Source organism: Monodelphis domestica, chromosome 1 (assembly GCF_027887165.1).
Source record: "Monodelphis domestica isolate mMonDom1 chromosome 1, mMonDom1.pri, whole genome shotgun sequence".
In the NCBI taxonomy this organism is placed as follows: domain Eukaryota; kingdom Metazoa; phylum Chordata; class Mammalia; order Didelphimorphia; family Didelphidae; genus Monodelphis; species Monodelphis domestica.
In genome coordinates this window covers 443,661,271-443,688,532 of record NC_077227.1, presented here as the reverse complement: position 1 = coordinate 443,688,532, position 27,262 = coordinate 443,661,271, and the positions used below count along the sequence as shown (strand labels likewise).

The 27,262-nt window shown below is 37.7% G+C and overlaps 1 protein-coding gene across 2 annotated transcripts in view; it reads left to right on the top strand.

Moving 5' to 3' along the window:
* The window catches only part of LOC100016458 (ATP-binding cassette sub-family C member 11), a 92,344-nt gene extending 69,540 nt beyond the window's left edge, over positions 1–22,804 (top strand). For both annotated transcript variants that reach the window (XM_056812262.1, XM_007474827.3), the window contains exons 22-30: positions 798–935; positions 2,553–2,739; positions 12,862–12,951; positions 13,738–13,927; positions 14,590–14,749; positions 16,123–16,201; positions 16,453–16,566; positions 21,829–21,993; positions 22,294–22,804. In XM_056812262.1, the coding sequence (XP_056668240.1) occupies positions 798–935; positions 2,553–2,739; positions 12,862–12,951; positions 13,738–13,927; positions 14,590–14,749; positions 16,123–16,201; positions 16,453–16,566; positions 21,829–21,993; positions 22,294–22,371 (1,201 nt within the window). In that variant the 3' untranslated portion in view covers positions 22,372–22,804. The remainder of the gene's footprint in view (positions 1–797; positions 936–2,552; positions 2,740–12,861; positions 12,952–13,737; positions 13,928–14,589; positions 14,750–16,122; positions 16,202–16,452; positions 16,567–21,828; positions 21,994–22,293) is intronic.
* The last annotated feature ends 4,458 nt before the right edge of the window (positions 22,805–27,262 follow it).

Sequence of the window (27,262 nt, the reverse complement as noted above, 5' to 3'; positions counted from 1 at the left end):
CAATTCAACACCTCTAAATACATGGTGCTTTCCATTATGTCATTCTGCCTCTCAATCCCTTTGCCTGACATTTAAGATCCACCATAATCCATCTATCTGCCTTCTTTCATATTAATCCTCTCCATCCTGGGTTACTTTCTGCTTCCTGCATGTCCCCCTTGTTTCTGTGTCTTTTTTTCAACTATTCCTTTGTGTCTAGCATACTGTTCCTTATTTTCATCTTTTGAATTCCTTCCTATCACTTAAAGTCCAACTTAAATTCCACCTTCTTCATGTAGCCTTCTCTGATTGCTTTGATTGTAATGATTTCCCTCTGACTTCCCATGGCTCTTTTTCTGTGCCTCTTTCATAATGTATATTAGCAATGATTATGGTCTATTTCCTATTACACTGTCAACTTCAAAAGGGCAGAGTCTATGTCTAGTCTTTAAAAAAAATCTTTGCTTGCTGTCTTAGTAACAACTCTAAGACAGAAGGGCAAGGGCTAGGCAAACAGGGTTAAGTAATTTGCCCAGGGTCACATATCTTGGAAGTGTTTGAGTTCAGATTTGAACCTACTGCCTGGTGCTCTGTCCATTGTGTCACCCTCACTATGTTTTATTTAAACTATGCATCTTTACTAGCACTAAGACATAATGATTTACACATAACAGGTGCTCAGTAAATATTTGAATGAATGAAGGGGCTGGAATGAGATGAATGCTAATGGATCTATTGTGCCAACTAAACCAGCCATGGTTTGCCTGAGAATATCATAAGTATAGAAAAAGATGTAACCAACCCCTTTTATTTTTTAGGGCTTTCAAGAAGACCATCAATGTGATCAAAAGGCTAGAGAACTATAGCAGGTCTCCGTTCTTTTCTCATATCCTTACCTCTCTGCATGGTCTGAGCTCTATACATGTCTATGGGAAAACCGATGACTACATCCAGGAGTAAGTAACTATTGATTTGTTCTTGGACCTGAAAAGTGGAGTTGGGGGAGAGAATGGTAGAGACAGACATAGCCTTACCCCCAGAACTATTATTTGTTAGAAAGCCAGTCTTGGGATCAAAGTGACTTGAGTTCAAGCACTGCCTATGAACCTTTTAGCTGTGCGACCCTAGAAAAGTCATATAATCTCCTCGTGTCTCAGGTAACTGTTGAAGAGTTAGTATCAGAATAGTTATTAATATGCACAGGAGTGTGTGTGTGTGTGTGTGTGTGTGTGTGTGTGTGTGTGTATGTGTGTGTATGTGTGTGTGTGTGTTGGGTGGGGGGGATTCCTCACCTGGAGTTCCTTATATCAATGCAATCAGCTCCGGACCAAGAAAAAAGATTCTTCTACTGATATCTTCCTTTAATGCCTTGCCCCAGTATAAATTTGACCCTGGGTGTAGCCATTTATTCTAGAAGAACATAAGGTCCTAAGCTATAAATATTTTGAGTAAAGGGTCTTTTGTCTACTGGATCTGTCATCAGAGGATCATCCAGACCACATTTAGAAAGGCTCACAATTCAGGGGGTTGGCTGCCAGTGGATACGATTTTTAGCCACAACAACTCATGATGATCATTTCTGAAAGAGGGCAAATGGCAAAAGTGGAGGAATATTCCACAATCCAGGATCTTTTGAAGTGTTGAAAAAGTGTCATTTGATTCATATCTAGAATTGCAGATTCTTAGAGCTAGAAGGGACCTCAGAAGTTGTCCAATCTGATCCTTCCCTGATACACTAATTCCTCCTCTATAACATCTCTGAAAGAAGGTTCTCTTGCTTCTTATAGAACAGCTCCAGTGATGAAGAACTCAATACTTCATGGTGTAGTCAATTTCATTATTGTACAATTCATTGTGAGAATGTAGTATGTTTAATAAGTACCTAAATTTTGATAAAATAAAGGAATCAAAATTCCACTAAATAAAAGCTATTCCCTCCACCCCTATAGAGTTGACCCTTGTCCTTCTACTCTACGCCATTATTCTCAGATTTTCAGTTCCATTACTCCTACTTGTGTTGGTTATAATCACTGAAGATAGATACAAATTCTACTCCTGATGTGACTTGGTAAATCATTTAACTTTCCTAGGTGTTGGTTCCTTATTTGTCAGTGAGGATTATTGAATCTGAAGGCTTTTGGGCAACCTTTGGCTTATCTTTCCTTATCTGTAAAATGAGTGTTAGACTAAATGACCTCTGAAGCTCTTTCCAGTTTTAAAACTTTGATCCCAAGATCTTGGTCTCTTGACTTCAAGGCTAGTGACTTTCCTACCACCCCACATACTTCCCTAACAAGAATATCTAGTTGCTTAACTGCCAGATGACAAAATGCTTGTTATACACATGAGTGTGAATTAATGCCTGGATGATTTAAAGACAGAGTGGCTTTTCTGGAAAAGCTTCATGATAGAGATATATCTTAAGCAGTATGCTGGGGACGGGAGGACTATGGTTTGGCAGACAGAAGTGGGAGGGCATGAGCTATGAGCTGGAGGTGGTATCATAGAAGAGCATTGGAGATAGATTTGATTTGCATGATTATTATACCCACAATACCTTTATCTCATTCTAGATTCAGAAGGCTCACAGACAACCTCTGTAACTATATATTGCTGTTTGTATCTTCAACACGTTGGATCTCATTGAGACTGGAACTCCTAACCAACTTGATGACCCTAGCAGTGTCCTTGTTTGTGGTTCTGAGTCCTTCTTCTTTAACTTATTCCTATAAAGCCATGGCCATTACCTATGTCCTGCAGGTGAGCATGGTAATATATTGTTCTCCTTGGCTCTGTGCCTGCTATGTCTAGGGGAGAGATTCATTAAGGATGTGGACTTATCTTGTTCCATTGCACTGCTTGATGTGTGTAGAGGGATGGAGGAGTTGTGTGAAAAGGATCAGAGACAGAAAGTTCCTGCTGACATAGTGTGGACATAATCAAGAAATGATCAGTAAATGGGAAATATAGATTGGTGGGACTGAAAGGCCAGGGGTGTGAGATAGCATCTAAAACTGAATTAAGGACAAAATAATAAATCACTTTAATATTTGGGGTAGGGGTAGTGATGAGGATTCTGAAAGGGCAAGCAAGTCCCATAGTCAAATGGCTGTAGTTAAATTACCAAGGAAGGCAACAAAGCTTCAAGTCTGAGAAAGGCTTCTCTCTATTAGCTGCAATCATTTGTTCTGTGGGCATGATGTATTAGTGTTCTTGCCTTAAACAGCTGAAACTAACTTTCACCAAACTCTGAACTCTGTTCAAGTGGAGAATCACGATCACAGATGCTTTTGTTATTCTTGATGGCAATGGCTTACTTTAAGTGGTGTTGGACAGACAAGGACTAAGGATGGTGGAGTCCAGAATACTGCCTCTCTCTATTCCTATATCATACCTAAACAGTTACCCTAGAGCAGTGATGAAGAACCTTTTAGAGACTGAGTGCCCAAACTGCAGCCCTTACTCCACATGACAGCCCGGTAGGGGAGGGTGGAAGTGCTTCCATTTGACTGCTAGGCAGAGGGGCAGGTCATGTGAGAAATGTCCTCAGGCACGCATGGAAAGGGGTAAGGGAACAAGCCTGCTCTGGCATGCATGCCATAGTTTCACCAACATGGCCCTAGACTCTCATGTTTAAAATGAAAGAGATATAAAGCTCCTTGTTATTTGTACACTGATAAATAATGGAACAGTAATCATCCATCTGAAATGTCATTGCCTTGAAATCATGGCTGTGGAGTGCCTCTGGTATTTTAACCAAGTTTCAACATTTTACTACTCTAAATAGGGAAATTGTGCTGTGACTAATTTTATTTTTACCGACATTTTATTTTATATTTTTAATTCCAAATTTTACAAAGGCAAATAAAATAGGCATGTCCATTTACAAAGAAATGAAGATTGTACATAAATGAAATCACAAATTTCTTACATCTTTAGTTTACTTTTCTTCATTGCCACATAATAAATCCCATACAAAACTTTCAAAGTTTTCCTGCTAGGCTGTTTTTCCTTCTGGATATCCCAGTCCCTTCTTTTGTTCATTTATTTGGTTTATTAAAAGAATTAATCCATAAGTGTCCCAGTTCCTCCCGATCCTTCCTGCATCATAGAAGGCTTCATGTGGGAGACAGACATGTTCATACAAATTGAATTTTTCATGTTTTCCCTTTCAGTTCATTCTCTGGAGGTAACATTAACAATTTATTCTTCCTTAGCTTAGCTTTCTTAGCTTCCACAGCTTCTTAGCTGTGTATAATATTCTCTTGATTCTACTCATTTCAGTGTTTATTATCCCATATAGTTCTTTCCAAGTTTTTTTTTTTAATTATGCTCATTGCTTTTTAGGTACAATAGTATTCTCTTACAATTATATACCATAATTTGTTTAAACATTCCTCTGTTGATGGACATTCCTTCATTTCCAGTTCTTTACCATCACAAGAGAGTTGCTATATTTTGGAACTTCTGGATTATTTTACTTTTTCCTTGATCTCCTTGGGAAACAGACCCTATGTCTAAAAGTATGCATAATTTTATAACTCTTTGGGTTTAATTCTAAATTGCTCTCCAAAACAGTTGGATCAGTTCACAGCTCCACTAACAGTGCATTAGTGTCTCCATTTTTCCACATCCCCTTCAACATTTGTCATTTTAACCAATCTGAAGTGTATGAAATGATATTCCAGAATTGTTTTGACTTGTATTTCTTTGATCACTATTTTGAACATTTTTCATTTTGCTATATATGGCTTTGATTTTTCCATCTAAAAATTGTCCATATATTTTGCCCATTTATCAAATGGGGGATGACTTCTATTCTTATACATTTGCAAAGTTCTCTCTATATTTTAGATATGAGAACTGTATTTGAGAAGTTGATTATAATGCTTCCCCCCCCCCCCCATTTTTGTTTTCCTTCTAATCTTGGTAACAGTTGTTTTCTTTGTACAAGACCTTTTCAATTTAAACTCAGAATTATCCCTTTTATATTTCACCATAGTCTCCATCTTTTATTGACTCATAAATTCCTCTTCTTTCCATAAATGATAGGTAATATGTTCTCTGTTCTAATTTATCTATAACATCTCTTTTTATGTCTAGATCATGTATCCATTTTGATCTTATCTTGGTGAATGACATAAGATATTGGTCTATACCTAGTTTCTGCCAAACTACTTTCTAGTTGTCCCAACAAATTTTACTAAATAGTGATTTCTTAACTCTGAACCTGGATCTATGCTTTTGACAAATACTATGTTATTATAATTTTTTACTGCTGTTTGTTGTATGTCTGATATGTTCCACTGATCTACCTTCCTATTTATTAGTCAGTACCAGAGAGTTTTGATAATTACTGCTTTAAAATACAATTTAAAATCTGATACTGATAGACCTCCTTCCTTTACATTTTTTCATTAATTCTTTTGATATTCTTGATCTTTTCTTCTTCCAAAAGATTTTGTTATTTTTTCTAAATCAACGAAATAATTTTTTGGTAATTTAATTGGGATGGCATTGAATAAGTTTAGGTAGGATTGCCATTTGAATGATATTGGCTCTGCCCGCTCATGACAATGGATATTTCTACAATTAGTTAGATATGACTTTATTTATGTAAAAAGTGCTTTATAATTATGTTTATGTAGTTTCTGGGTTTGTTTTGGCAGGTATATTCCCAGGCATTTTATTCTATCTGTGATTATTTTAAATGATATCTCTCTCTCTTCTTTCATGTCTTTGTTAGTGATATGTAAAAATGCTGATGATTTATGTTAGTTTATTTTATATCCTACTATTTTGCTAAAATTATTGATAGTTCCTACTAACTTTTTAGTTTAACATCTAGGATTCCACATATACCATCATGTCATCTGCAAATGGAGATTGCTTTATCATCTTTGTCCATTCTGATTCCTTCAATTTCTTTTTTTTCTTATTACTATTGCTAGCATTTCTAATACTATGTTAAATAATATTGATAATGGGCTTCCTTGTTTCACTCCTGATTGTATTGGGAAGGCTTACAACTTCTCTACATTAAAAATAATACTTGCCAATGGTGTTAGGTGGATGCTTCATATCATTTTAGGAAAAAATCCATTTATAACTTTGTTTTTCAGTATTCTTAATAGGAATGGGTGTTATATCTTGTCAAAGGCTTTATTCTGCATCTATTGACATGATCATATTTTTTGTTACTTTTGTTATTATTAATTATGTTCATGGTTGTCCTCATATTAAACCATCCCTATATTCCTGGTGTAAATTTCTGTGACTATTTAAAGGACTGTCACTCTGAAGAAAAAGAAGCACCCCCAGTTGTTTCATGGAATTGCTGAATCTCAGCATTAGCAAGGACCTCAGTGGCTAGCTACCTAGTTTAACCCACATCTGAAAGTCTCCTCTTATGCATTCTCATTCTACTTTGCCTCTTCTTGAAAAGGTTCTCTTGCTTGAGACTTACCTAGGCTAAACAACTACATCCTTCAAGTAATCCTTCAAAACAACTCTTCAAATAATACTCCTATGGCAGGATGCACAGGTTTTCTGGTCTAGTTTTACTCTCCCCTACACTTCCCTTGTATGCCTTAAAGCTTATTAGTGTCCTTTCTTAAATGTGACACCAAGAATACTTCATATGCATATACTAGACATGACCTCTCTTCATTTAATCTAAAATTACACTGATATTTTGGGTTGCCATGTCAAGTGGTTGAACAAATTGAGTTCTAGTCCAACTAGAACCCTAGACCTTTCTCAGATGAATTGTTATACAACCATACATTTCCATATGAAATTGGAGTTTTGAATCCAAATCAAGTCTTTATGTTTTTCACTTTAAAATTTTATCTCTTTAGCTTAGATGGCTCATTAGATCATAGATTTAGACCTGGAAAGGATTTAAATTCAATATGGTCCATTTCCTTAATTTTATAAATGAGAAACTGAATTAAAGAGAGGTTAAATGACTTGTTTAAGATCACATAGATGTTAAGTATCAGAGTTAGGATTTGAATTCAAATATGTGTGTGTGTGTGTGTGTGTGTGTGTGTGTGTGTGTGTGTGTGTGTGTGTTTGTTTGTTTTAAATATAAATCTAGAACTCTTGATGTTTGGCTCAGTGTTCTAGCCTGTTAGATCCTGACTGCTATTGTCACCTACACATTTTATAAGAACAAATCTACGTTTTTATCCATATCACTGGTAAAAATGTTAAATAGCAGAGAGTCCCAAATAGAAGACAAAGACCTTTCCAAGGTGATATTAAGCCCATTAAAAACTTCTTTTTGGGGGCAGCTGGGTGGCTCAGTGGATTGAGAGCCAGACTCAGAGACGGGAGGTCCTGGGTTTAAATCTGATCTCAGATACTTCCTAGCTGTGTGACCCTGGGCAAGTCACTTAACCCCCATTGCCTAGCCCTTACCACTCTTCTGCTTTGGAACCAATACCCATTCCAAGATGGAAGGTAAGGGTTTTAATTAAAAATAAAAACAAAAACAAAAAAAAACTGCTCTTTGGATTTAACCATTCAACTATTCATTTCAAATCTTGCAAACTGTATTACTGGCTAGTCCATATATCTCTAGGAGGGCATGAAAGAAATGCTTTGTGAAGTGCCTTGCTAAATCTATTTAAAATATACTTATGGCATTTTCCTTATTTATCAAACACTTTTTATTTATTAAGTTTTTACTACATACCAAACACTGGGCTGGGCTCTAGGGAAAGAAATACAAAGAAGAAAAACAGTCCTTGTCTTTGAGGAGTTTACATATATATATATGTAGTATGTAGATACTATTATATTATTATATATATGTAGATACATACATATTATATATGTAGAAGTACATATATAACTACATATACTACAAATGCCAAGAGAATAAATACATATATATACATAGTAATGAAATATATGGATTTTTTGGGGGGGAAGGAGAGCATGGCAGATAAGGGAATCAGGAGGAGTTTCATGCAGAAGATGGTGCTTGAGATGCTTTTTTTTTTTAACCCTTACCTTCTGATTAATTTGGGAAAATGTTTTACATGATTGCACAAGTAAAATCTATGCGAGAATACATACCATTTCAAGGGAGGTAAGGCCAGAAAGGCATGAGAGAGGGAGAAAATTCAAAACTCAATGTTTTTTTTTTTTAATGTTAGAAACTAGTTTTACACGTAACTGGGGGAAAATAAAATTCAATACAAAATTTTTATAAAATTTAATACAATTATAAATACCACCCTTGCCTTCTGTCTTAGAATCACTACTGTGTACTTGTTCTAAGGCAGAAGAGCAGTAAGGGCTAGGCAATGGGGGTCAAGTGACTTGCCCAGGGTCACATAGCTAGGAAGTGTCTGAGGCCCAATTTGAACTCAGGACCTCCCGTCTCTAGGCCTGGCTCTCAATCCATTGAGTCACCCAGTTTCCCCCTTGAGCTACATTTTAAAGAAGAGACAGAAGTAAGGAAGGGGGCATCCCAGGCACATGAAAAAGCCAGTACAAAGGTTTAGAGATGGAAAGTGTAGTGTTATTCATGGAGAACAAAGAGATGACTAGTTTTGTCTGTATTGAAGAATGTAGGAGGGAAAGTAAATGTAAAATGATGTTGGAAACATAGACTGGGACCAGGCTGTGGAGGACTTAAAAAACTAAAGAGAGGGGAGGGGCAGCTGGGTGGCTCAGTGGATTGAGAGCCAGACTCAGAGATGGGAGGTTCTGGGTTCAATCTGACCTCAGATACTTCCCAGCTGTGTGACCCTGGGCAAGTCACTTAACCCCCATTGCCTAGCCCTTACTGCTCTTCTGCCTTGGAGCCGATATACAGTATTGATTCTAATATGGAAAGTAAGGGTTTAAAAAGAATATGAAAGAGAAGAACTCATATTTTATCACAAAGGAATCAGAATAGGAAGCTACTGGAGTAGATTGATTAAGGGAGTCCCACTGTCATATATGCAATTAAAAAAATACTTTGTGAAGGTGAGTAGGATGAATTGCAATAAGAAAGACTTGAGGCAGGGTGATCCATTGGGAACCTGATGCAATAACCCAGGCCCTGACTTATGAGGGCTTGCACTAAAATGGTAGTGGTGTGAATGCAGAGAAGAGGTAAGATGCAAGAGATGTTGTGGTGGTAGAAATGGCAAGATATGGTAACTGATCTAATATACAGAGTAAGGGATAACAATGAGAGTGTAACCTAAAAGAATGGAAGAATGCTTGTGCCTTTGACAGAGAGGGAAGTTTTAACGGGTGTAGGCAGGGGAGATAAGGGGTTCCATGCTGGACATGTTGGATTTGAGATGTTTCCAAAACACCTGGTTTGAAGGCTGTGACACTAACGTTCAGGGGTGAGACTGAGGCTGGATATATGGATCTGAGAGTCAGATGCAAAGAGATGATTGGAGTTAACGTGGTTACCAAAAAAAGAGAACACAGAGGCAGAAGAGAAGGCCTAGCACAGAACCTTGGGACCAATTACACTGAGGCAGCATGGTATGAGCCAGTAAAGGAGACTGAAAAGGAAGAGTGGTCAGATGGGTAGGTGGTGAACCAGGAGAGCAGTGCCTCAAAACCCAAAGTGGTTGGGGATACAGAGACAAAAAAAAAATGGAACAAATTCTGTCCTTGAGGCATTTGCATTCTATTAAGAACTACATACACATATGATTACATATAATACATGCAACATGGTTTGGAGAAGAGCACCAGTAGCTGGAGGGTGGGGGGCAAGGAGGAAAATCAGGAAAGGCTTCATGGAGCTGAATCTTGAAGGAAGTCAAAGACTCTGACATTAAAGTGAGGAGTGAGTATATTTCAGGCATAGGCAGTGGTCAGTGCAAAGGCACAGAGATGGGAAATGAAGCATTCTAAGGAATAACAAGAAAATCAGGTTGTCTGTGCCAAGAGGTATAGGAATTGGAATAATATGTAATGAAGTTGGAAATGTAGTTTGGGGAAAAGTCATGAAGCTCTCTAAAACCACAGGAGTTCATATTTGATCCTAGAAGCAATAGGAGCCACTGGAGTTTCTTGAGAAGGGGAGTGACAAGGTCAGACCTTCTCTTAAAGATGACTTGGGCTGCTGGTATAGAGCATGGACTGAAATGAGGAGAGGCTTGAGGCAAGCAAGCCAATTAGGGGTTATTGTGCTAGTTTAGGTAAGAGGTAAGGAGGACCTAAGCAAAGGTGGTGGTTGTGTGGTTAGAAAGAAAGCGATAAATGAAAAAGATTTGTGAATGGGTAGAAACAAGAAGATCTGGCAACTGATTGGATATATAGAGTGAGGGTAGGGAATGGGAAGTCAATGATAATGCTAAGCTTGTGAATCTGGGAGACTGCAGGGAGGGAGGCAGTGAAGGGTAGAAGAGGATAGGCTCAAGGGTGTATACAAGGAAAGGGAGATGAGTTCTTTTGAATTCGAGATGTCTATGGGACATCCAGTTTGAAATGTCTAATCAGGAGTTATAGGTGATATAGGACTAAAGCTTAGAAGGGACTGAACAATACAGACAGATTTGGGAGTCATCTGCACAGAGGTAGTAACTCCACAGTTGGGAATTATGAAGTGACCAAGTGAGAGAGTGTAAAGAGAGAGGAGATAGCCCAGGCATACGTCCATGATTAGGGGGTATGATATGGATGATGAACCAGCAAAGGATACAGAGAGAGACTGATATCCTGATTCACAACAAGTGTTTTCTCTAAAATGCTACATAATACAAACTCCCTTTTTAACCCCCAATTTCCCACACTATAATTCCTTTGCTTTTTGTTCTGATTTCTTTGGGTTTCTTTTATAATGTCTACCATTTCTATCTATAGTGCTTTAAAGTTTGCAGAATGTTTTACAAATATTACCTCATTTTATCTTTGCAACAACCCTGAGAGGTAGGTGATATTATTCCCATTTTACAGATGAGAAAACTAAGGCAGATAGAAGTGGGCGAGTGATTTTCGCAGGGTCACAGCTAGCAAGTGTCTGAGGATGGATTTGAATCCAAGTCTTTCTGACTCCAGGTCCATTATCAACCTCAGCATTTGTGCAGTTTGTACATAGACTCAAAGAATCTTAGTGATAGATGGGCCATTAGCAATTATCTGACTATTTCTACAACAATGCTACTCTACGATTATCCTTGACACGTGCTCTCTCTCTGTCTCTGTTTCTGTCCCCGTCCATCTTAGAATCAATACTGTGTATTGGTTCCAAGGCAGAAGAGCAGTAAGGGGTAGGCAAAGGGGGTTAAGTCGCATAGCTAGGAAGCCAAATCTTCTTTCTTTTACTTTCCCCTCTTTTTCCTGATCCTGTGCCCGGAGGCCAGGTCACACAAGTCAAATCCTCCTTCCAGTGGACAGCCCTTCAGATACAAAGGCAGTCTGATCTTTATTCCCTGCCATAATGGCTTCTCTTTTTTGTCATCTCTGGTTCTTTGAATTTATTTTCATTTGGCAGGGTCTTCAGGCTTCCCAGCATCTCTGGATTACAACAATAGAGAAGCCTGTAGTCCTCCTGGGGTGGGTGTAGAGGATGGGGTACAGAATTTCCCTCCTAAGACCTGTCAATAGCAACTGGACCTAGGACTTCATTGGTAGAAGAAACACCCAGAGAAAGACATTCTGATCAGTGCTGCTTGGTGCCTTCTGTTTGCCTAAATCCACTGGAGAAGGAAATGGCAAACCAACCACTCCAGTATCTTTATCAAGAAAACCTCATGATGAGTATTGGTATGCTATGGTCCAAGGGGTCATGAAGAATGGGACACAATTGAACAAAGGAACAGCAACAACAACTTTCTTTGCAACAGATAGGCTTAGAGAGTTGCCTAGAGCTATACCTGATAATATTTTTCTTATGTGAACTGCAATGAGAGCATAGTTCATAGAAGAGATAAAGAAGGCTCTGAGCTGTAAGGACAAGTGCTTCCTCCTATGTTCCAGACACAAGCTTCCCAATTGGGGGTCTGTTTGTTGAGGATGGAGCAGAGAGCTCTGACTTGTCTCAGGGAATACAAAGTTGCCTCTGCCCTTGAGAGGGTAATTCATTAACTCTTCTCTAAAGTATGAGTTGCTTTTTCTCCAGTTGGCTTGGAGTTAGTTTTCTCTGAAGTCTATTTTACTCTAAGAGGTAAAAGAACTCGGTGTCCTCAAGTGTTCACGTGCCACTCTGTCCTGTGCTCCCAGACCTATCAGGTTTATAGAATGTTCAGAAAAAGCAGCAGACAGATACAACACACTCTCCTGTACAGACATTACATAGACCCACATTCACACTCTCTCTACTCATAACCACACAAGCACATATACGCTATATATATTCACACTTACACATAGACCCATCTTTGGGATGTGTATATTCATAGGCTTATACGGGCTCGCCAATAAGACATGCATATAAAAGCTTCTTCCCATAAACCTTGTGTTGTTTCCCCATATTAGCTGGCCAGAGCTCCCTGCTATTCCAAGAGGGTGTCAATGATCCTGAATCTTTCACTCATTCTGGGGGAAGCTGTCAAACCTTTTGCCTCTTTCTATTTTAACCTGCCCTTCAGAACTCTGCTCCACCTCTGCCATGAAGCCTTTTATTCTCTTTAATCTGGGGACCTTAATTTAATGTGGGAAAAATTGAAAAGAACAAGTGATTCTCAGTTATGCTTTTTTTTTTAAACAACTGCGGGGTCACCATCATCTTGGGACTCTTTTTCTAGTCTGCAAAATGAGGGAATTGGAATATATGACCTCTGGGTCCTTTTCATTTCTAAAATCCCATGATTCTCCTTTAGGAATTTGGAGTGGTAGGATATCTCATCCCTACCTGTGTGGGATAAAGAAAGACTTATACTTACAATATATGGCATTTCTTGTTGATTCCAGTTGGCTGCAAATTTTCAGGCTTGTGCCAGGTTGGGTTCAGAAACAGAAGCCAGGTTTACTTCTGCTGAGAGGATACTCCAATATATGAAGGTAGGATGATTCAATATATAGAACTGCTATATGATCTTTTAAAAAAGTTAATCAACTTAAATTTATTTATAAAAGGAGGTAAAAATAATCCTTGGCACCTGACCATCTCTCTTTACTCCAGCCTTCCCCATCCCAATGTCTGGTGCATAATGCTCCCAGCATCCCAGGGCATCCTACAATTCTAAAAAAATTTCATATAGTCTCATTCTTGTGTCTTCCTCCTACCATTATTCAAACTGACCCATCTGAATGCTATTCTTTCAGAGCCATATTAACTGCCTGGAGACAGATTAAATCCAATAAAGTGATCTATTTAAATAGGCCAATGTGTTATCCTCCCAGGTAATAACCAGACCTTTGGTCAGTCAAAATACATATATCTCCAGCAGGCCACAATGAATGATTAAAAAAAAAAACAACCCTTACTTTCCTTTTTACTTTCTGTTTTAGAATCAATACTGTGTATTGTTGGTTCTAAGGCAGAAGAGTGGTAAGGGCCAGCCAATGGGGGTTAATTGACTTGTCACACAGCTAGAAAGTATCTGATGCCAGATTTGGATCCAGGCTCTCAATCCACTGATCCACCCAGCTGTCCCTTGAATGATTTTTTTAATTGTGGAGATTTCAGGCTATTAGAGGAAATAGTTGGGGAGGGGGAAGGTTACAGAGGAATGTTTTAACATCACCTAAATCATAGCTTGTTAACATTTAACCAGAATCTGCCAGCCTAGGGTTTGGGAAAAAGGAGTTATAATAATCACTTTCTTTTTCTTTTAAAAAATAAAGCTGTCTGTTCCTGAGGCCCCTTTACACATCAGTGGGGTGAGCTGCCCCCCAGGGTGGCCACAGCAAGGGCAAATCACCTTCAAGAATTATCAGATGAAATACAGAGACAATACACCAATAGTTCTCAATGACATCAACCTGACCTTTCACAGTCAAGAAGTGGTGGGCATCGTGGGAAGAACAGGCTCTGGTGAGGGATCCCCTGGCCACCCTTTTGTCCATGTTCTTTGTGAATTTGCAGATATTCAGGGGGTAAAAGTCAGCATCTGTTGGACCCCCTTTTGTTATTTCTTCTTGCTTTCTCTCATTCTATAGAGTTAACAAACATGATAGATGAAAGGAACTTGAGGGTCAGAGAGGCAATATTATTTGACCAAGGTTACATGGCTTGTAAGGAGCAGAGTTAGGACCAGAATCTGGGTCCTTTTTAGTCTCCCTTCTAGTCTAGTGCTTTCTCCACTGTACATCTTGCTATTTTTCTTCTTGACTAATTATTCAAAGTCTTTCTACCCTCCTAAAACTCTGTAAATGCCATGAGGGCAGGAATGCTGCCTTATTTCAAATTTGAACTCTCGACCCATGCTTAGGACAGTATCATGTATGCTGTAGTTTTGGTTTTTTAAACTGAATTAACTATTCATTGACTCAAAACCCTGAGCTCATACAGATTCAATGAAACAAACAATCCCTACCCACTGGTGCCCCCAGATACAATGGGTAATTCAGTAGTTAAAGTTTCCCTATGGAATTGGTTAACTAGGTCACTGTGTGGGATTTGGATTTCCAACAAGGGCCGATAACGTATTTCAGAATGAAGTGGTAACAAGATTATTTTACTCCTCACTCCTATAGGAAAGTCCTCCTTAGCAGTGGCTTTATTCCGGCTGGTCGAGCCTGCTGCTGGCAGTATCTTCATTGATGATATTGACATCTGTAGCCTTGGCTTAGAGGATCTGCGGTCTAAGCTGTCAGTCATCCCTCAAGATCCTGTTCTGCTATCGGGCACGATAAGGCAAGAATTGCCTCATGCTTACTGAATCCTGAAGTATCAGAGTTAGAATTTGTTTTAATGCAGCAAGCCTTTGTTCAGCACTTATTAGTACCAAGCACTATGATAAGTGCTGGAGATACATGGGCAAAAAGGAAAACAGGTTTTGCCCTTCAGGAGCTTAGAGGATACCACCAAAGGAAGCATCTAGTCTAGTGTTGGTAAACCTTTTAGAAATGGAGTGCCAGGCCCATCCCATCCCAACTCCTAGACTAAGTGCTGTGCCAGCGCCCCCCAGAGACCATGTGCCATGCCCCTCCTCTCCTACATGCTAGGTATGTCCCTGCCCCCAAAACACAGGGGAGGGAGAAAGCACTCCAATTGGGCTGCTGTGTGGAGGGGTGGGTGAAATGAGGCATGTCCTCATTGAGTGTAGAGAGGGGGAGGGGGGTGGCCCAAGTACTCTGCTCCCCTCCAGCTCTGCTGTCTGTGAACCATCCACCTTACTCTGCTGTGAACTCACTCCCATTGGCTACTGGGTGGAGGGGCAGGGGATGTGAAAAAATGTCATCAGGCAAGGTGGAGGGGAGGGGGAGCAGCTCCACCTGAGTCCTTCTGCCTTTCTGATAATTAACTCTTGGGGGGGTGGTGGTGAGGGTGGTTAAGTGCCCACAGAGAGTACATTGTGTTCCATTGCCATAGATTTGTGATCACTGATCTAGTCCATTATCCATCCCCCTGTTCTACATAGGAAGAAACTTAATTTCAGAAAAAGGAAAAGCCAGGTCTACAACCCAGATTTCCCAGTCTTCCTTCCTTCCTTCCTTCCTTCCTTCCTTCCTTCCTTCCTTCCTTCCTTCCTTCCTTCCTTCCTTCCTTCCTTCCTTCCTTCCTTCCTTCCTTCCTTCCTTCCTTCCTTCCTTCCTTCCTTCCTTCCTTCCTTCCTTCCTTCCTTCCTTCCTTCCTTCCTTCCCCATTTATAAGTTAGACCACCTGACTCCCTAGGAGGCTAGTGAATTATATCTAGAATAACTGATATCCTTACCTTCTCTCTTAGAATCAATACTAAGCATCAGTTCTAAGACAGAAAAGAGGTAAGGGCTAGGCAGTTGGGGATTATAAAATGACTTACCTAGGGTCACACAACTAGGAAATATCTGAAGCCAAATTTGAACCCAGGACTTGCTGTTCGTATCTACTGAGACACCTAGCTGCCCCTTCTAGTGCTCTCATCACTAGATTATGTTGACTTCCCTCAGGAAAATGTTTATAGTATTGGGTAAGCCACATGAACAAATAAACCACCTTTGAGATAATGGGTCCAACATTAGCTGCCTGGTTTTCTTTATCATGCTTCACTGATATTGTTGAAAAAGTATCTCTTTGCCTTATGGCAGGTTCAACTTAGACCCCTTTGAAAATTATTCTGATGAACAAATCTGGCAAGCTTTGGAAAGAACATGCTTGACTAAGACCGTGAGTAACTAAAAACACCAAAATCTTTTTATTTTATTTTATTTTTAACAAATGATCGGTTCTTTGGGAGACTTGAGAGGGATTGCTATGGTCTAACTTACACTGCCTCTCTGGAAGATGCTTTAAGGACAAACCAAACTATGTCCAGATGGCAATGAATATATAAGTAAAGGATAGATGAGGTAGAGCCTGCCTCTGCTCCTCTTTCTGGAGGTGGTGCTTAGAGTAACACTTGTATCTTTGTGTGGCAGATCTCAAAACTCCCAGAAAAACTGCAAGCTGAAGTTGTGGAAAATGGTGGAAACTTCTCTGTTGGGGAAAGGCAACTTCTTTGTATAGCTAGAGCCCTTCTTCGCAATTGCAAGGTAAGGAAGGAGCAAAGAAAGATCATAGGCTCATAACTCTTGAGTTAGAAAGGACCATTGAAGTTGTATACTCCAGCCCCTGTAATTTTATATTTGAGAAAATTACAACTCCGAAAGATGAAGTAACTTACCTATTTGATCTATGTTAGTAACAGAGCCTAGGTTCTAACCTAGAGTCTTTGACTACAAATCTAGCACTCTTTGGAGCACATGCTATTGATGTCAGAACTGCCATTAAGAGATGGAGTCAAAATGGTGAAATAGCAGGAAGATATATGGTCAAGTTCTACCCTATACCTCCAAACAGATATTAAAAAATGCATTAGAGTAACTCCTAATCTGAAAATAAAAAGCAAGAGCAAAACAAAACAAAAAACAGTAAATTTTTTTTTTCAGTCCATATCAGCACCGGAACCAAGACAGAGAGATATGTAGGTGTTGGGAATAGAGTGTAGCCAATAACAGCCATTTTTAATGCAGGAAGAAGCCGTACTCTAGCATAAGAAGAGTTCCCAAGTCCAGCACAGAGGGACCTAAACATGTGCAGAAATAGATGTCATCTGGCACTCTTACCATAAGTCTAGAGTGAACTAAAAGAAATCTTCATAGAGAGATAGCATTCTAGATATTGTAGCGCACAAGGGCCTTAGGTTGTGTATTGAGGAAGGAATAAGTACAGAAGCAAGCAATAGCTGTGTAGATCTGGCCCAAGAATACCTTCTAGTCCAGTCTGAAACCTGTAGAGGAATTATCAGGGCTGGAATCCCAAACCAAAGAGGAGACTGCTCTTCTATCACTGAATCTGTAGAGATTTCTAGGTGGCTGATAGTGTCTGGGTCCAGCAGCAGTCTACTGTAAATCCAAACAGGTATGTTGCTCAGACTCAAACTCAAATCAAGAATTTGCTGATCTTTCTAAGTATGATTAGAAGGACAGTGATCAAACTGAGCCTTGGCTCAGATCACTTTGAGAGCCCTAAAATCTTTAGGATCCTAGTAGGAGTTAACCTAAAGATCCTAGAATAATACAACTCTCCATAACCCAAGAAAGCAGTACCAGAAACCTAGAGGGTCTAAATTCAGCCTAGATATTACCCCTAAATATGTGTAGAGTCTGGTTTTTACATAAATATTTAAATCAGTAAATATACTAGAAGAATGAATGAACAAAATAGGAATAGATTCCTACTTTTAAAAACTTTTATGATAGGTACTCTTAAGGTAAAAATCCAGAAAAAGAGAATAACTCTGAAACATCTATCATAAAAGCCTCCAAGGAAAAACATAGCTTGGATATAAGCTCAACTAGAATTCCTGGAAAAGATTAGGTAAAAGATTTTTTTAAAAAGAGTTAAAAATGTATATATTTTTGTAAATTAAATGAGAGGACTAAAGGAAAAAAATTGGAAAATAAATAACTGAAATGAAGAAGTAAGTGGAAAGGGAATTCAAAGTTTGGTATAAGAAGTACAAAACAAACTCCCTGAAAATCAGAATGGATCAAACAAAAGATAATACTCAATGAGACCGAAAAAAGGGGAAGAAAATGTAAGATATTTCATAATATAAACAACTGCCTTGGAAAAGAGAACAAGATGAAATAATTTAAGTATTATTGGTCTGCCTAAAAGCCATGACCAAAATAAACAAACAAAAAGGAAACATAGACATCATATTTCAATAAACTGTTAATAAAAATTCCTACCCAAATGTTTTAGAAACAGTGGGCAAAGTAGAGACAGAATCCACTAACTATCTCCTGAAATAAACTCTCAAAGGACAACTCCCAGGAACATTAGAGCCAAAATCCAGAGCTTCTAGAGCAAAGAAACTATTTTACAAGCACCCAAAAAGTACGAACTTAAATACTAAGGAACCACAAGCAAAATCACACATGATTTAGTAATCACCACTATCAAGGAGAAAAGAACTTGAAATATAATAATCCAGAAGGCAAAGAGTATAGATTTATAGTCAAGAATAACTTACCCAGCAAAGCTGAATATAATCAGAGTATCTCATAGCTCAGTGCATAGAGTGCCAGGCCTATAATTGGGAGGACCTGAATTCAAATATAGCCTCAAACATTTCCTAGCTGTGTGACCATACGCAAGTCATTTAACCTCTGTTGCCTAGTTCTTACTGCTCTTCTGAAGACAGAAGGTGAGGGTTTGAAAACAAACAAACAAACAAAATAATCCTACCAAAAGAAAAACAATGAAACTTTAATCAAGTAGAAGACTTCAAGCATTTCTGATGATAAGACCAGTCCTACATAAACACTTTGAAATGAAAATACAAAGGTAACATGAGTGAATAATCATCATAAATTAAACAAGGATAAATTGTTTACATTATGATGTGTGGAGATGATGATGCATGTGTCCCCCTCAGAACTCAATCACCACAGTCACAGGAATTTAATTAGACAAAGGGTTAGAAGTGGTTCTGTTATGATTATCTTAAAAGAAGTATGGAAAAGAAGAGAAAGAGAAAAACATGCTAGAGAGAAAAAAGGGAGAGAAGGATGGGGGAAACTATCTCACATAATTGGAATATGCAAATAGAAATTTATACAACAGGGAAGCAGGAGTGAGGGGAGTCTAACCTGGAATAAGGGAAGTACACATATGAGTAATTTGGTACAGAAATATATTTCATTCAATAGGGAAACATGAAGAAAAGGAGAGGACGAAAGGAAGGGAAGAAGGGGAATAAATTAAGAGAGGGATCAGTCCTAAACCAAACAAATTATAACTAAGGATGTACAAAAATGTTAACAGGAACTCTTTTTGTAGTGATAATGAATTGGACTTTTAAGGGATGCCTGTTAATTAGGCAATAGTAGAATAAGCTATATATAAATGGGATAGAATACTATTGTGCCATAAGAAATAATATAGGGGATGATTTCGGAGAAATCTGGGAAGATATATGACAAGATTCAGAGTGAAATATGAAGAAGCAGAACAATTTATGCAATAACAATATTGTAAAAATATATAGCTTTGAAAGATTCAGAACTCTTACTGTTCTATACAATGCAATGACCAATTATGATTCCAGAAGGCTGAAGATGAAACCGGTTACTGACTTCCTGATAGGGAAGTGTTTTTGAGACCTAAACAAACAAACAAAATTTTTTAGTTTGTTTTTCTGTCTATTTATTTCCTTTACTCCTATTTGGTCAGACTTACTAAATTTGTCCAAGGTCTATAGAGAAGTAAGATACATTATTTTTAAAAATTAATTTTTGTTGATTAAATTGAACTCAGGTACCTCTTTCCTTTTCTCCTTCCTGAGAAGGTACCATTTGACCAAAAAAAATGCATATATAAACTATGTCTTTTGTGTTTCTGTTTATCAGTTCTTTCTCTGGAGGTGGACATTCATGGGTTATTCTTCAAAGATTAATTCTGTAGCTGGATATAATGTTCTCTTGGTTCTATTTGGAAAGCTTTTAAAATTTCATGTGATTTTTAAATTTTTTAAAATTTAATTAATTTAATTAATCATTTATTTAATTTTTTAAAATTTAATTAATTAATAATAAAATGAATTTAAAAATTCATTATTTGTCAGTAATAATAACAGTAATTTGTTTGGGATTGTTTTGGGTATAGATCTATGGTTTCATCAGTGATATGTATGTGAGAACTCACTCCATCAATGAATATGAGTATGATTGAGATGGTTTTGTGGGAGCAGTGATATAGCCCATATATTTCAGAAATATATCTTGAAATCAGATGATCCTAAGTTTAAGACCAGTCCTCCATCCACTGTACCATTCTGCCTTTTAACAATGTGATATTATTATAATATAATTTGTTATAATAATAATCCTTTGAATTTTCCTTAATATTATCCATTTTTCAAAATTCTTTCTTATACTTACTTCACTAACTTGGGAAGTAGAGATCACTATACCATTTCACAAATAAGGAAACTGAGGCACATTTTCTCCAAGGTTCCCTTTGTGATTCAGGTCAGGATCAGAACTTAGGTCTTTGTATTTTTGATGTAGTACATACTTCCCTTTATAACACTTGTCTTTATTTGCTGTTCACCTTTACATCATGGTATTAAGCAGTATTCAATTTTAGTTCTTTCCAGCAACCCACTCCATTCTGTAGTTATGACTCCTCAGGGCATGAAGTAACTTGCACACTTAATGATGTAAGCAATCATATTCATTAGCAGTCAACCAGGCATGGGTTAGTGTGCACTCTGAACCAAAATTCGTGTTGTTGATAACTGCAGTGATGTCACAGTCATATACTATTAGTCATGTCTTCAAACACAGTAGGAACTGTTCCCTTGCCCTACATCCACACACCATACATACACCTTTTTCTTATAGTCCATGACCCTGTCTTCCCCCTGCTAATATAGACCCTCTTTCCCTCGCCCCCTTCCCTGCTACACTGGGCATCGATAATTCACCTTTGACAAATGAGTATACCTTTGGGTTAAATATACAAAGTGTTATGTGAACTCTAAGGTGGAAAGATTATTATTGATTATTACTGATCTCAGGGAGAACTTAAAAGAAATATCATTTAAATTGACTAAATCTGGTAGATCAACAGGTTAAGAGGAGAAGGAGTACATTTTATACATAGGATACTATTAGCAAAAGCATGGAAGTAGGAAAATATAGGGAGTATTCAGGGGACCAAAAAATATTCTTGTTAAGCGGGATTATAGAGTACATGGAGGTGGGTAATGTGAAATAAGGTTGAAAATGTAGAGTGGTGCCAGATTTTGTCTGCTTTGAATGCCAGGTGGAAGAGTTTGAGTTTTATTCAGCAGGCAATAAGGAAGTACTGAAGATTTTAGAGCAGGAAATTTATATGATAATTTATTTGCATAAGGACAGTTTGAATTTTTCCCTTTATATAATTTTAGACAAATAGGAAGAAAGCATATTGGAAGCAAGCTTTAGGGACTTTGGAATCTTAGAGACTTTGCATTCTGGTTATATATAATTAACTCTGGGGTAAGTAGGTAGTGCATTACATTGAGTGCTGGACCTGGATTCAGAAGAACTGAGTTCAAATCCAGAATCAGACACTTAGTACTTACCCTTGTCATTTAATCTTTTTATATATCTACCACCCAGGGTTGTTGTGAGGAGGATCAAATAAGATTTTATTTATGAAACACTTAGCAAAGTGTCTGGCACATAATAGGTATTTAATAGATGCTTATTCTTTTCTCCTTCCCTAGGTCAGGGTTCTAATTCTATCTTCTTTGCCAGATTATAGTAATCGATGAAGCTACTGCCTCAATTGACCTGGACACTGATGCCCTGATTCAACGTACAATTCGAGAAGCATTCCATGGTTGTACAGTGCTGATCATTGCACATCGTATCACAACTGTACTGGACTGTGATCGCATACTGGTCATGGAAAATGGAAAGGTACAAAGAACTCCCTGGGAGCAAGAAGAGAGGGCAGGATTCATACCAGGGCAAAAAGGTCTTCCTTTTCAAGATAAGCCATAGCTGCTCTTTCAGCTACTCAACCCTTAAGAATACTAGTATTAGGAAGAACCTTAAAAATTAGTCTCCATTTTAAAGATGGAGAAAACTGAGGAATATAATGGGGAAGAGATTTGCCTGAGATTGGTGGCAGAGCTAGGACTTGAACAAATGTTTCCTGATTGCTAATCCAGTAATCTTTCCTACTCACTATGTTTTTATCATCTGGCTATTTTCTAGGTGTTGGAATATGACAAACCTGAAGTCCTACAGCAGAGACCTGATTCCGCATTTTCAGCTTTGCTGGCAGCAGCATAAAAACCATAAAGTTAGAGTGTGGGGTATGGGAGAGCTCCAGGCGGATCTGAAGATCAGAGATGGAAACAGCTCAACTACTAAGCAGTGAAGCTCTGAAGCCCCCAGACTACAGAGAGAGATTGTTTATGAGTTCTTTGATGAACTCAGTTCATCCAGAGATCCAGATCATGTCAAAATTTGATGATCTCCTTAGAGAAGGATGAGCACATTTTTTTTAATTTAAAAAATTCTGTTCTTAACTAACATCAAATAAAATGAGCATTTCCATATCTGACATGGAAAGGAAATGATTGTACAAGAAACTTTGAGTCTCTATTATGTAGAGCTTGCTTTTCTTTTTAAGGATATAATAAATTCAACATGTAACTTTCAAAGTTGCCCATCAGTCTGTAATTCCTTCTGGCCTCCTTTCCTCTTCTTATTTTGCATGTCGGTGGGGGAAAGGGAAATCCTTTCTCCTGTTTACCTCTCCCATTCAATCCTGACACCTCCCAAAAACTGAAAGAAAAAGAAAAAAACCTTTTAAACAAATATACACAGTGAAGCAAACACATTTTCACAATGTTCACATATAAAAATGAATATTTTACTCTGCAACTTGAATCTATCACTTGTCTGTCAGGAAATAGGGTAGCATGCTTCCTCAGTCCTCTGCAATTATGGTTGGTCATTGCCCAAGAGAGTCTTTAGTAATATCTCCAAATGGTATGTTATCTCTCATTGTTTAAATTATCTTTGACTCACACATTCTTTAAGATTGAGTTATTTAGCCTCTACTTTTTAGTCCTTCTTTTAGTAGCCTTTTATTAAGTGTATTTTTTATTGCAATGTAGTCAGTAAAGTATGTGTTTAATACAGCTTCTTTTCGGCATTTGGTCATGAAGTTTTATATACCATAAAATAAAGTCAATTTTTGTATAAGTACTATATGGTACTGAAAATAGGTATAATTTTTTTTCTGTTTCTGTTTAGGAATCATCATAAAGCAATCATATCTAGCATTTATGAAATAAAATTCAGGTCCTTAAACTCTTTCTTATTCTCTGGTTAGATTTATTTAGGCCCGAAAAAGGCATTATTGAATTTAACAACTCTTATAGTTTCATTGTTTCTTCCACCTAGAACTTATTTTTTTATTTTAAATATTATGATGTTATACCATTAAGTATATTTGTGTAAATTATCCCCTCTAGCATTTGTCATTTCTGATGTGTGAAGTGAGACCTCATAGTTATTTTAATTTGCATTTATTTAATCAATAGGGTTTAGAGAACTTTTTCATGTGACTATAGATCATTTTAATGTCTTCTTCTGAAATTGCCTACATATCCTTTGATTATCAATTGGGAATTGGCTCTTATTTTTATAAATTGGACTCTGCTATGTATATATTTGAGAAATGAGGCCTTTATCAGAAAAACTTGCTCTAAAGTGTTTCAATAGTGCTTCAATGTCTATGGTACTCTTTAGCAAAATGTGGTTTCCATGATGATCTCTTTCAATTAGGTCTAATTTTGCTTTTGCTTTATCTGAGATCATGATTGATACCCTTGCCCTCAACAGACTTAGCTCCAGCCCTTCATTTCAATTCTCTGGTTGTCTTTCTGTCCCAAGTGGGTTTCTTGTGCACAATATATTGTTGGATTTTGGTTTCCATTTCATTCTGCCATCAAATTCTGTACTATGGCTCTTAGCTCATTACATTTACATTAATAGATGTGATCACTAATTGCACATTTTCCTCCATAATGTTTTCTTTTGTTTATCCTTTGTTGTCTCTTTTATCCTTTCTCTTCTCAGAAGTTTGTTTTGCTTTTGACACTGCCATTTCCAATCTATCCCCTTATTCCCTACTTCTATCTCTTATCCTCTTCCCTTCTTATTTCCTTATTGAGTAAGATAGATTTCTATACTCAACTGAGTACATATATATATGTATATATATATATATATATATATATATATTCTTCCTTGCAACAATTCTTAAATTCTCATTGATCTGTCTTTCAGATCAGTCAGTTTTCCAGTGAGATATTTCAATTTTTCCTTTATTTTTTCCCCCTTTTTTTGACTTGGTGTCATGGAGTCATTAGCTTTCACTTGCTCAATTCTAATTTTTATAGAATCATTTTCTTCAGTGAATTTTTGTATCTCCTTTTTCATTTGGCCTATTTTGCTTTTGAAAGACTTCTTTTCTTTAGTGAATTCTTGTACTTTTTTAAAACATTAGGCCAATTTTTTTAAGGTGGTATTTTTTTTTGTGTGCCTCTTATCAAGCTGTTAATTCTCTTTTCATGATTTTCTTACATCACTCATACTTCTTTCCCCAATTTCCCCCCTTTTACTCATTTCTTTCTTTGGTTCTTCTAGAAATTCTTGTTATGTTTGGGTCCAATTTGTATTTAGCTGTTTTCACATTATTGTCTTCTTCTAAGTTTATGTCTTGGTCTTCTCTGCCACCATACTAGTTTTTTGTGGTCAAATTCTTTTGTTGTTGTTGTTGTCATTTATCCATTTTCCTTGTCTATTTTTTCATTTTTAACTTTAAGTTAAAGTTAGTCTCTTCTTATTTGGGGGTGGGAAGTTACTGTATCAAGCTTCAAAATTTTTCATGTTACTGTTTTCAGAGATAGTTCTGGGGGTTGGCAAGTTTTCAGTGTTTCTCAATTAGTGTTATCCTGGGAAAGGTATTGTTACTGTTCTCATGGCCTGCCCTTTGGTCTTTTCCCAAAAAAGACTCTTTGTTTCCTTGCAACTACTAGTACTAGTATTCCCATTGGTCCTGAAATTATGACTGGATCTCCTACTCTCCTGCAGTTACAAATGATAGTAGTCTTTGTGGCCTTGGATCAGTGACCAGGGCCCCTACTCCTTGGTGACTAACCACAAGCATTCCTTTCTGACCCGAAACTGCAACCCAGAACTGCATGTGGGCAAAAAGAGTTGCTAATCAGCACCAACTATATCCAATGCCCACAAAAGATCCCTTGTAACTTCTTTCTGACTAGTTGTCCAACCTTCTTATCATCTCTTGGCTAAGAGCCCCCAAAGCTGCTCCTGGTCTTGTGATGGCCACTTCCCCAAAGCCCATTGCTGGTGCTCCTACCTTGCTCTGGGCCAGTCCCCCCTCACCTCCCTCCTTCCTCCACCCCTGCAGTATTACAGACCTTTCTTGTGGCCTTCCTAAATTGTCTTAGGCTTAAATAAGTCTCCCTCTGACCTTTTTTTCTGGCTCTGTTGCTCCAAATTTTGATTTGAGGAGTTATTTTAAAGTTGTTTGAAGGAGATTGTTGGGAGAGTTCAGCTAGGTCTCTGAGACTCAGTCATCTTCTTTGCCTCTTCCTGCTTCAGATTATGCATTTCTGGTGGGGATGTTAGGGCTTTGTGTGATATACTGATTTGTATCATCTGGGGTCCTGACACTATTTTCTCTGAGTATTGAGTGTTGTTTTCTTTAAAAATCTTGGGTAGCTCAGGCCAGGATGCTGTAAACTTTCTGTAGTCTCTTTGTGGTCTGATTTAATGGTTTGATCATTGCCCTCATGATCTGAACTGTCTTAAACCCAGCGTGGATCTGAGAAACACAGTAGACAGTTGTTATCCTCAGTGCTTGACAACTATCTGGCAGACTCTATAGGTTCACAGTAGTAGAACTTCAAGTAATTCCCTGTATGTATTCTCTGTGCTGGTTATTTGGTTGCAAGTCTCAGTACAAGTCTTTGGGAAGATTGTATGATCTTGGAATAATACAGCAACTGATTTTCTCTTGTTTTTGCTCTCTGCCTTGTATATAGCCATAGGACCTCAGAAGGCTCTGGGTCTGCCTCCTGGGATGGAACCTTTCCCAAGTGATCATACGTCTCTAACAATCTCATTATAATGAAATGGCCTGAAAAAATTATCCATTGTGGTTCTTTATTATATTTCTCCATCACCATTCAGACCCATATTTTTCACTGATTTTTATTGAAATAGGTTTACAAGGGGGATATGCTGTATTCTTTCCTCTTACTCCACTTTTCCTTGTTAGAGTCAGGATAGGAATATTTTCATAATTCAAATCTCTTTTTTTAGGGTAAAGTATCATGAAGGAAGGGATGTTAAAAGCACCTTAGTGTGAATATGGCCTATTCAGTCAAATAAATAATAATTGCTCCTCTTTCAACATTGCTTTATGCTTTAGAAAGCACTTGCCTCCCAAAAAATCATGAGGTCATGGGTGTTGAGCAATATGGTCTTCTGAGACCAAGACATGTGATGTTTGCTCAGTTACATAGCTGGTAAGTGGAAGAGTCAGGACTCAAACTCAGGTCTTCTGCATCCAAGTCTAATGCCCTTTCCCTTACATTCTGCTGCTTCTCACATAAGAGGTAAACCAACTCCATGTTGTATCCAGTAATAGCAATAAAGTATGATGACCAACTATGAATGACTTAATTATTGTCAGCAATACAAGGATTTAGGACAACTTCAAGGGACTTATGATGAAAAATGCTATCCACCATCATGGAAGAAATGGAATCTAAATACAGATTGAAGCATATCATTCTTCATTTTATTTCCTCCATGAATTTTTCTATAGTGTAAGTGAAATGTGTCTTCTTTCACAATATGTTGAACTTGTATTGAATGACAACACTTGTATAACCTATATCACATTACTGGTTATTTTGGGTAGGAGAGAAGTGGGAGAGAGTAAGAGAACATGGTTTGCAAAATGTCAGAAAACAATGATTAAAACCCTATCCACATGAAAGTGGAAAAATATGTAAATGAACTCCAAGATAGCCTGCTTCTTTGTAGTTTTGCATATGTAATTTTTTATATTGGACTTGAGGCAGTTGCTTCAGTCTTGCTCAGGCACTTCCTCTCTGTATTTTCTTCATCTACT